This window comes from Anopheles gambiae, chromosome 2 (assembly GCF_943734735.2).
Source record: "Anopheles gambiae chromosome 2, idAnoGambNW_F1_1, whole genome shotgun sequence".
Classification (NCBI taxonomy): domain Eukaryota; kingdom Metazoa; phylum Arthropoda; class Insecta; order Diptera; family Culicidae; genus Anopheles; species Anopheles gambiae.
In genome coordinates this window covers 85,858,708-85,868,937 of record NC_064601.1, presented here as the reverse complement: position 1 = coordinate 85,868,937, position 10,230 = coordinate 85,858,708, and the positions used below count along the sequence as shown (strand labels likewise).

Genomic DNA, 10,230 nt, shown 5'->3' with positions numbered 1-10,230 from the left:
TTATACGAAAATTACATGATATTTGTTTTTTTTCTCAACTCAAATTCAAATGAAAAATCAACGCATAACATTAATATGTCACACCACGGCATTATATCACGCCTGTAGTGCAAAGTTATTTATTTTTATTTATTGGTTTACAGATAAAAACTACATTGAACTCCATCTATATTTGTTTGGCTCACAGGCTCTTCGATTGCTGGCTGACCTGCAACATGAAAATGAAAGAAATAAAATTAAGAATCAGTAACTTCTATTCCATTTGTGGTTGATAGCAAGCTCCAAACTATCCAAAGAAATTCAGTTTAAATAGAAATATCATTACAAGAGTTCATTAGTCCGAACTTAATTGTTTTCATCATTTGAGAAAAGGGCTGAGTTTGGGGGTTTGGGTACTCGGATTTCATTGAAAGATCAGGAAAACTTACCAATTTGGCTGGATGTTGTTGGAAGGTAACCAAGATCTCTTGCCATTCGAGGGGAGGGAAAGGTGTATCTGTTTAATGGAAAAGATAAAAATAACATTGTTATTGGAAATGCCTTTACAACTAACATAAAACATAAGTTACAGTATATCATCAGTGGTAAAAATTGCTTAATCATTCGCCATTTTTTAATGGCTATATTAGCGTATATTAAAACAAAGCATCATATGAATTCGTTTATCTGAACTAACGTTCTTTGTTTTATGATCGACGATGAAGGTGAAATAGAAAAAAAGACTTACCTCAAATTGGTCGCTTCATCTAGGAGAGACGATGTTAGAAGATCGTCATGCAATACTGTGAAATAAGAGAAATGAAAGTTTGTATTTAGTAATAGTTTAACGAATTACATCAATCAGTGTTGATTTTTCGAATGAATCAGTAGATAATAATGCATAATCATCCTATCGCCAGAGCATAAAATTGGCTGTATTAGCGTATATTAAATGAACATCATGTTAAATAATTTCTTTTCCGTTGACTGATAATTGATTACAATTCCGTTAAATGAAGAAACGTCAACAGAAAGTTTTCAATTTACATTTTGTACAAAAAAAAAAACACTTACCATTAATTGATTAAGAGAAGAAAATTGTGTGCCTCAAATTGTAGAAGATTCTGGTTCTTGTGTCGTCATGAAAATAGAAGAGAATAAACCGTTTATTAGTCACAGAGCTGCATATAATAGTGCAAAATATAGTTTCAACAGAAAAAGTTCAGTTGAATTAAAATAATCAATGGAAAATTCATTGTCTATCTTGCAGTAAAAATCATCATATGAAAAGTTACACTAGTTTTTACAACAGAATGTTATTTACTTATCCAATGAAACTCACCTATTGAAAGTTGATGTTTTACGTCTGTTACTTATGCGTTGCTCAGGGAAAGTTTTGCGTCCAATCTGAAATATTAGTAAAAAGAATTGAAGTTTTAATTTTTATGTGCACCAACTTAGAACACTAAGGGGTAGGATGGATCAACTATTGTTTTGATTCAGTACGATTTTATGAGGTAACCAAAGATGTATTCTTTGAGGTGTCCAAAGGTCATAATTTCATCTGAATCATCATTATGGGGTGTAATTGCTAATGCTTCTGGTGGATTTGAATAATTATCCTATCGCAAAAGACGTAATTATGGGAGTTGCGAAAAAAAATTAACATTATTATGATACACACCTTCAGAAGGACTCCTGTGCAGCTGCGCAGCCTTATTTATTCACGACTCATGTTGTACATGCACTACAGAAAGAGATAAAAAGAACATCTTGATTAGACTACAATGCGAAAAACACGCAATTAGTTCGGAATATGTTTATTTTGCGGTCAGTACGATCTTATGAAGTAACCAAAGATTTGTTCTTTGAGGTGTCCAAAGGTCATGACTTAATCTGAATCATCATTATGTTGGGGATTAGGTGGAAGCTTCTTAGTACAGTAGGTGACCGCTAACTCTGGACGTGTTTTACTGGAGTTTTTTTTTCGCTAACTGTTCGCTAACTGGAGTGATTCACAGTTGAAAAACATATAAATGTCAAAACATGAAACAACCGGAATCTTACGAAGAGAAATTCATAGCAAATGTGGATTTTTCTCACAAATTTAACCCCTTTCAGTTAGCCGTCACCTACTGTAGAAGCATAGATAAGTCTTATGTTGAAGTACTGTATACTAACCTTTTCGTACAGAGCATGAGAGAACCGGTTTGCATCGAGGATAAGTGTAAACCTAAGAGAAAAGGTATTAAAACGAGAATTAAATCTTTTGCTATCAAATAAATCAGGGAAAGAGCACATCGATTGCATATTGAAACGTTTGTTTTTCTTCGAATTATCAGCAGAAAAAGTTATTTTCATCTCTCCTTTGAGCATATTAAGGAGTCCGAGTATATTAAATTCAACCATCACGTTAAAGAATCAAAGCGTTTCAATAATTGTTCTGTGATGTTAAAAAAAGAACGAAAAATACATACCATGAGAGCAGTTAAGATGGGGTGATGTTTACATGACGCTCCAACCACCACCGCAGACAGCAACGGATCGGATAGATATAGGGAGCTGCAATGACACCAGGAAGAAAGAATTGAACATGTCTTAGTAACACACAAGTGTTCGGGTCATTTGTAACAACTATTGTTTTTAAATAGTCAGTTGTACATTAGTTTCGATCAATGTAATTCATTAGTCTATCTTGCTATCATGTAGGATCATCATTTCATTTTCTTCAATGATTGAACTCAAATAATACTAAGGAACTGTAGTTGAATTGTAAAAAACTTACCACTTAATGTAAAATTGGATCAGTCGGTTTATACAAAAAACGCCATGTTGATGGGATCAATACTGCAGAACCGCACACGTTATGGCGAATATAGTTGAGAAATGAAGCACTTTCACTATAAATAGAGATTCAAGAAATGAATACAAATTAGCGAAAGCAAAACAAGCAATGAATTGAAGAACTTGTTAGAATGAAGCGCTCAGTGTCTATACAAGGAATATTCTAACCAAAATTGTTTCTTATGTGTCCAAAGGTCTTTTTCCCCGATCATCATTCCGGATAACCCGAGATACATGCACGGTAATTTCTAAGTAATTCCAACACTTACCATCTTAGTTTTCTAGAGATAAATACGCTCGCCAAACGATCCGGAATGATCTGAAAGCAGACATAAAAAACACTATTAACTAAACGCCATAAACAAATTATTTATTAATTAAGGCTTGTTTGGTATGGCTTCAGTAAGGTACGTAGACATAATCAAAGACATATTCATTGGTGTCCAAAGGTCATGATTAGTAAATTCATCATATAAAATCGCATTTAATTAAAAAGGTAAATTTCGATGCTTACCTTAATAGAAAAATCTGCACCGTGGCACGCCAACACAGAAAATTGAGGAACAAAAACGGAAGTGTGGCAGTGAAGCCCCACTCCGATCCTTCTCCCAGCGCTGGTCTAGAACGCGTACCGTGTGCGAATATCCTCCAGCTTCTTCGCCACCTCGCTGGGCGTGCGGCCCAGGTCCGAGGCGATGCTTTTCTGCTTGGCCGGATCGAGCGAGGTAAACTGTTCGCACAGATCCCCATCCATCACGTTCTTCACCGGGTAGTAGTAGCTGCGGTAGCTCAGATGGTCGCGCCCACACAGTGGCGGATTTTCGTTTCGCATGTGCATTTCCAGATGCTGGAAAAAGTCATAGTCCTCCCGGCTGGTGAACGGCACCAGAGCCCCGACCGTACCGCTCATCGTGGCATAGATGAGCGATTCCGAGCCGCCCGGAATGAGCGTTGCCTTCTGCAGTGACATCACTATCTCCCCCAGATGGAAGGTGCAGATGTTTTCCGCCTTCTGGGACGCTCCGTTCAGCAGACCACGGTCCCACAGCGCCTTGTTGCCGGTCGGATCCTCGTCCACATCGTCCGACACGGAATGGGGCAGGCGGAGGATCGCAATGTTGCCGAACTTGTCGCCGGTCGCGACCGTATCGTAATCGAGCAGGCTGGCCGACGTGATCCAGCGCGGGTGCGTGTCGTCGGCGAAGATGATCAGCTGGTTCTCGGCCCGCTTGTACTTGATGCAGTACACCGACTCCTGCACGTCCGACACGTACACACGCTGCCCCATGCCCTGAATGTTCACGATCTGGTTGGGAATGTGTTTGTTTTCGCACTTGCGCAGCAGCTTCTTCTTGCCGAGGTCGTAGATGCGCAGCACCTTGCCGATGCCGGCCAGCAGCCGGCCCTGGAACGGGCACAGCGCTCCCGGCGCGTCGTCGATCTCCGTGCGATGCATGTGCTCGAGCTGGTGCGTCTGGCTGTCGACCTTGTACACGTCGATGAAGCCGCCGCCGCTGATTTTCGGGTTGATCTGCAGGTCTTTCGCGACGCCCGCCACCACGTACCACTTCTGGTCGACGGCGAACCGCACGAGGGCGAGCGACAGGACCGCCTCGTTCTGGGCCAGCTGTACTTTCGAGTACGTGTGGCCGTTGATCGGATCCATCACGCGGATCTGCGACGCCCACATGCCCGTGCCCGCCTTCGGCGAGGAGAACACATCCTCCGGCAGCACCTCGTTGATGAACGCGTCCGCCATCTCGTTCGCCAGCTCCTGCTCATCCTCACCGGCCGCCTCACGCATCTCGTCGGCCATCTGCTTCTTGCGCACGGTTTTCGTCTCCTCCGTGTACGCGTTGTGGTCGGTTTCGCTAATGATCAGCTTGCCCGTCTCCTGATGGATGGCGAACCGTTTCGGAGTGTACTCCAGCGGGAAGGTGATCTGGTTGAACACGGCGCCGAGCTTTTCGAGGGCCAGAATGCGCAGCGTGTTCGTCGAGATGGCCACGATACCTTCCGAGCACTGCTCGCTGGAAAAGCCGGACGCGTACTCGAGCGTTTCGTACGACAGCGGCGTCAGGTGGAACCGGTTCTGGTAGTAGTAGCTCAGCCAGGACCGGCTCGACATGGCCAGGACGGCTTCCGAGCCCTGCATCTGAATGCGGAACAGCTTGACCGGCCGGGAACCGAGGTAGCGCGTGCGGGTGTCGGCCAGATCGCCGGACACGGGGTCGAGCACGGTCCGCAGCAGCACACCGTTCGTCAGTCCAATGTTCAGATAGATGCAGCCGGTCGTGATGGTGACTCCGTCGTCTTCGGAGGATGTTTCCACCGTGCCCATTTCCACAATGCACAGCGACTCGGCTGCCGAGGGCAGTGCCTGCATGGAGCGGGGCGACAGACAATCGGTTGGATCGAGCGATATGATGCGTACGGTGTTATCGGCCAAACCGACGGCTAAAAACCACGACCGCTGTTCGCCGCTCGGGACCGATCCGAGCGCCATACACATGACTTCGCTCGGCATTTTCTTACGCTCCGTGTACTCGTTCAGTTGGCCGGTCTGGAAGGAGAAATGAGCCATTGATTAATGATGGAAAGATACTCAAAAGCATGTGTTTTGGATAATGCTTGCAACATAAATCAGCACTGCAGGACACATTGAATTTTGATTCTTCAAAACAATTCAGGTTCAATTAGATCATCATAAAAAGCATTCCCAGTGAATTATTTTCCAATATAAAATAACGATTCTTACCGGATCCATTTCGAAGTACACGAGCTCGCCGCCGGAGAGGGCAATCACGACCTGCCGCTGGTTGACCGCACACTTCATGATCGTCTTCTTGCCCGGCGCCTTCCATTCGTTCACACGCTTGTCCGCCCGGATGTGCCGGATGCCGTCCGGGTAGACCTGCACCAGAGCGTCATCGCCGAGCGCACTGCAGCAGAGTGTCGGTGTCGTGCCGAGGAAGCCACTGTCCGTCACTTCCTCGACCGTGTCGCCAATGCTCAGCACAAGCGTAGCGTTCACGAACGACACGATGATATACGCATCGAACTCGTCTGCAAGAATGCAAAAACACACAACAATCCACCAGGATCTTTCAGTACAAATTCATCCAAACTAGAACACACACACATACTGCGTATGTGTGAAGGGGGGCACGGGTTTTAATCGTGCTAGGGAGTAAAAATGTTGCCTAACTGTTCTTCAATCTTTCATTTGGTACGGTGTTGTAGTAACGTGAGAATAGTTCCTATCGTAAAATCATCGCTTTTCTTACCTACTGGCCAACGGTCTTTCTAGAGAGTGTGTTTGTGTCACTTGATCACTTTTCCAACACACATTTCTCTCTCTCTCACACAATGCCTGCAAATGAGAGGAAAACTGGTGTTTGTGATTGCAATTTCTACTCATGGTTTGGAAAATGTATACAGGCAACCTAAGGGCTTGGCAAACACATCCTGCCAATGGTAATGTAATAATAGCAGTTGAAAAGAATAATTATTTGTAAGGAAAATTCGAAGGAGATGCCTCGCCTTTAGGTTGCTTGTAAGAATCTTATCGACGAACACCAGCTTTTGGAATTATTATCTGACATTACTTTACTTAATAGATACAATCTATGAGCGAGAAAAGAGAGCATGAATGTGTCGTGAAGCAACATTAAACTGCATTTGATTTATAGAAATCGACACGTCGATGCACACGTCTTCATGTCCTCTTTTCAGCCTACTAAGCATCACAAAAGTACGAAGAACAAATGTTATTGCAAACATGCGACCGCCACTTACCATCAATTCTCTTCTTGACGGTCCACACAGCGTTCGGGTTACCGGGCAGCTCCGATACGGCCATCTCCGACACTTCCAGCCCGTGGCGAAGCACACGTATCGATGACCGTGGACCCCGGCCACAAGCCAGGTACAGTTGCGGTGTGTCCTCGTTCGCCAAGTCCGCCACCTGACAGCCAAGGATCGGTGCGTACGAAGGAATGTCGTCCACCATCACCAGATTCTTCAGCTGTCTTGGGGCGAAGAAGAACGTATCGCCCTCCTCGAGCGGCATGGCCGAACTGAACTCGGGCTCATCATCGTCATCGCCCAAATGTGCGATCTGGTACAGATAATGGTTGCCGAATTCGCACGCCACGAACAGAAAGCCCGTCTTCAGCACGCACATGGCCGTCGCAGGCGGAACCGTGTCGAAGTATTTCAACTTAATTTCCGACACCACATCATCGTCGGTTTCGAGCGTCACCTTGAAGATGTCGCCCTGCTCCGTCTGCACCAGGAAGAAGTACATCGACTTGGTACGGTGCGTGGCGGAGCAGATGAAGATCATGCCACGCTCCGGATCGTCCAGATCGTTACGGCGGCGCGGAATCGGACAGCGAATGTCGTGCTGGTCGCCCAGATTCTTGTACGTCAGATAGTTTTCCGAGCAGATCAACACGCCCGACGGCCCATCGTTCCCTCCCGGGACGGAGATGAGGAAGTTGGCGTGCTCCTCCAGCGGTTCCGAGTACTTGCGCACCACATGGTTCAGACCCAGATCCAGCTCGTAGAAGGTGAGCGTTTGCTGCGTCTTGGTGGCCGCCTCACCGGTTGGATCGGTGTCCGCTTCCTCGTAGTCGATCTCCAGGCAGGCGAACATGGGATTCTCGAAGCCAACGTCCACACCCACCATGTGGTAGGTGAGGGTGTTCGATTTGTGCGCTTCCAGCGGCGAGGAGATGGTGAGCCGGGCCTCGGAATCGCGGTTCAAAATGTAGACCAGCTTTTGCTTCTCGACCGCTCCGATCATCACGGCACGACCCTTGGGATCGATGGCCAGATATTGGCCGGGCACGATACGCCGACATCCCGATTTGCCGAAAGTCTCCTGGTGAACCTTTTCGAGCTGATTCTTTGCCGGGTTGTACTCGAGGATCACGATGCGACCCGAATCCGAACCAATTACGGCATAATCTGGGGGAGGAGTCGAAGGGAAACAAAGGTTAAGATGCGAATCATCGATCTGGAGGAGTGTCAAAAATGGAGAGTGCAACAAGATGGTGTGAGCGCAAATTTCAATTCAAGGTACGATTGAAACAAATCCTCAAAAGCGACTTGCGTCCGTTTTAAGCTTGCTATAGGCGTAAAATAAGTTTTCTTGCACACTACTACAGGCCGGTTCCGACCTTCCAACGTGCACCCGAAGCAAGATACGCCATACCTAACCTCCTACAGCGGTGCACACATAACCTCACATTTATACCCCAAAAGCACGATCGAAGCTTTGAAACCGTCTCGATAAGATGCGTGCGTCTGTGATCTAGTCGGCGCTTCGGAGCGAACGACAGAACGAGAAAAAAAGGGAGAAGAAGAATCTAACCTACCTTTCGACCCGCCCGTCAGCCGGAAGGACATGAGCGAACGCACCACGCCAAACACTTCCGTCTGCAGCAGCGTGTGCACTTTGCCCGTGTTTGGATCCGGACGAACCAGCTCCAGGCCTTTGCCCTTGGCAAGCAAAATTTCCTGCAACTTGGTGCCGGCGAAGCTTCCGTGCACCGCGTGCGTGATGCCCGTAGCACGTTGCAGAATGAAGTTGTACAGATACATCTCCGGGAGGGTCCCTTATTTCCAACTATCCAACAATTTCTATCTCTCTGTCTCTGAGCGAAACTTCGCTACGTTAATATTTATTGCGCGCAGCACGGAAGGCAACTCCTGCAAAAAGGGAGGGTCGAAAGAAGGCATTTTTACATACGAGACTACTTTGAGGTTATGGTGCCCCGCATCACACCACCATCTGGCTCTAGTTTCGGAGGGTTCGGAAAGCGCATTTTATCCCACAAAAATTACGCTTGTGGTCATTCAGCAATACTTACCACGCAGAGAGTTTTATTCAGGTGCGAATAGTGTAATCACTTGAACTACATTTTAACTAGCCAACAGCGAGCGATACCGAAAAGGGCAAGCGCCCTGAAATTTTCGTCCGCGTCGGCAGGAAGTAGGAGAGAAAATGGCCGAATTGAGAGAAGGTGGTGAAAATCAAATGTTGAAATTAGAAAAGGGCAGGTAACGCAATCGACCGGCGGTTGACGTTTGAACTTGACACAGCAACTTCTCACCACGGTTATGTTGAATATTTTCAAATCATCGTTACTGTAGAATGATAAATTTTTAATTATGTTCCGCTAATTTTAATTAATTGAACAACAACTGAATACTAAGGCAGCGGTCTAATCTTGTTGCGCGCAACATTGTTGCTCGGCAACATATCGCTGAGGTGGTCTATGAATGTTGCTGGCAACATTTCGCTTTGACATTGTTTAGCGTAAAAAAATTGCCAATTAACAGCTCAGAGTTTATTTTTCATCATTCACTTATTGAATGAAGTGTTGAAAAAACAAAATATACACCAAAAAATGTATTATAAATGCTTAAAATCCAAATTTAGCGGATGTCAACAAAACGCACGCTGCTGCTGTGTCATTTCATACACCCGATTACCATGACCAAGGTAAATAGAAAATGTTGCCAGACAAAAATCAAATTGGATTGAATTTGGCATGCAACAAAGTTGCGCTAGCTGTCAAAATCCATACATTTTGTCTGCAACAATGTTGCGCGCAACAAGATTAGACCAGTGCCTAAGTCCCATTGCTTCACATATGTCCAATTACATATTAGGCTGACTTCCAAGCATCATCCAACATCAAAATAAGTTCATACAATACACTTAAGCCCGTGTCTGTGCTCCATCGGATGCAATTCTATCGGAAAACCTTTCAAAACTTTATCTGAGATTTGACAGATAACGTCGGACGTGTGATTTCGTCGTACAACGGAATCAAACAAATTTAATCTGTCCGAAATCCGATTTAATCTGTCAAACTAAATGTGTGGTGTTTTGTAGGAACAATCTCAACTTAATTTTTCATAATCGTTATATTATTAAAATCCTCCACATAATCGCAATATTATACGAAAAAGCGTTTTTTATCGCACATGCTGGGCGATAAAATCGCATGCGATGAAGCACAGACACGGCCCCTAGGCCGAAAATACACGGACCGGAATTTTACGGCCGTGGAATTCAGCTTGCTGAAAATTGTATGGATATGGCAGTTCGGAAAAGTTGCCGTTGACACTTTGTACATGGGTATGACAGCAGGCGGCCGCAAATTTTCGGTCCGTGTATTTTCGGCCTTAGGCTGACTACCAATTCATTTCTCAACAGCACAGATTAACGGACACCCGGATAAAAGGTACACGGATAAACGGTGCTCCACTGTATTTGTAATAATTTTCTTTGACCATTATTCGTGTAAATCGATTAACCGGCTACCGTCCGGTCCCGAGATGAGCTGGACAATCAGCATTCTACTGTATCTTAAAAAAATAATTCGATTT

At 45.1% G+C, this 10,230-nt stretch overlaps 1 protein-coding gene across 3 annotated transcripts; it reads right to left on the bottom strand.

The window, feature by feature from the left end:
* Positions 1-70: 70 nt before the first annotated feature.
* Positions 71-8,858, bottom strand: LOC1276233 (splicing factor 3B subunit 3). 3 transcript variants are annotated; one of them, XM_315551.4, is made up of 15 exons: positions 8,703-8,856; positions 8,208-8,541; positions 6,622-7,797; positions 5,582-5,889; positions 3,338-5,386; positions 3,093-3,142; positions 2,765-2,879; positions 2,457-2,541; positions 2,161-2,212; positions 1,664-1,726; positions 1,322-1,386; positions 1,054-1,109; positions 728-782; positions 429-496; positions 71-208 (listed from the first exon to the last, which is right to left on the bottom strand). In XM_315551.4, exons 2-5 carry the CDS (start codon positions 8,431-8,433, stop codon positions 3,443-3,445), a joined length of 3,654 nt encoding a protein of 1,217 aa, XP_315551.1. In that variant the 5' UTR covers positions 8,434-8,541; positions 8,703-8,856; the 3' UTR covers positions 71-208; positions 429-496; positions 728-782; positions 1,054-1,109; positions 1,322-1,386; positions 1,664-1,726; positions 2,161-2,212; positions 2,457-2,541; positions 2,765-2,879; positions 3,093-3,142; positions 3,338-3,442. The 3 variants fall into 3 exon arrangements, with proteins under 3 accessions (XP_315551.1, XP_061504588.1, XP_061504589.1); XM_061648604.1 differs by lacking the exon at positions 8,208-8,541 and having other exon boundaries at positions 8,703-8,858; XM_061648605.1 differs by lacking the exons at positions 71-208; positions 429-496; positions 728-782; ... (6 more) ...; positions 3,093-3,142; positions 3,338-5,386 and adding an exon at positions 6,111-6,196 and having other exon boundaries at positions 5,691-5,889; positions 8,703-8,857.
* Between the last annotated feature and the right edge of the window lie 1,372 nt (positions 8,859-10,230).

Bases quoted from the DNA above. Each gene is read 5' to 3' on its own strand.
- LOC1276233 (XM_315551.4), bottom strand. From the start codon at position 8,433: ATGTATCTGTACAACTTCATTCTGCAACGTGCTACGGGCATCACGCAC. The intron at 7,798-8,207 runs GTAGGTTAGATT...CTCCTCCCCCAG, and splicing joins GCTGACGGGCGGGTCGAAAG to ATTATGCCGTAATTGGTTCG. The intron at 5,890-6,621 runs GTAAGTGGCGGT...GCATTCTTGCAG, and splicing joins CGTCAAGAAGAGAATTGATG to ACGAGTTCGATGCGTATATC.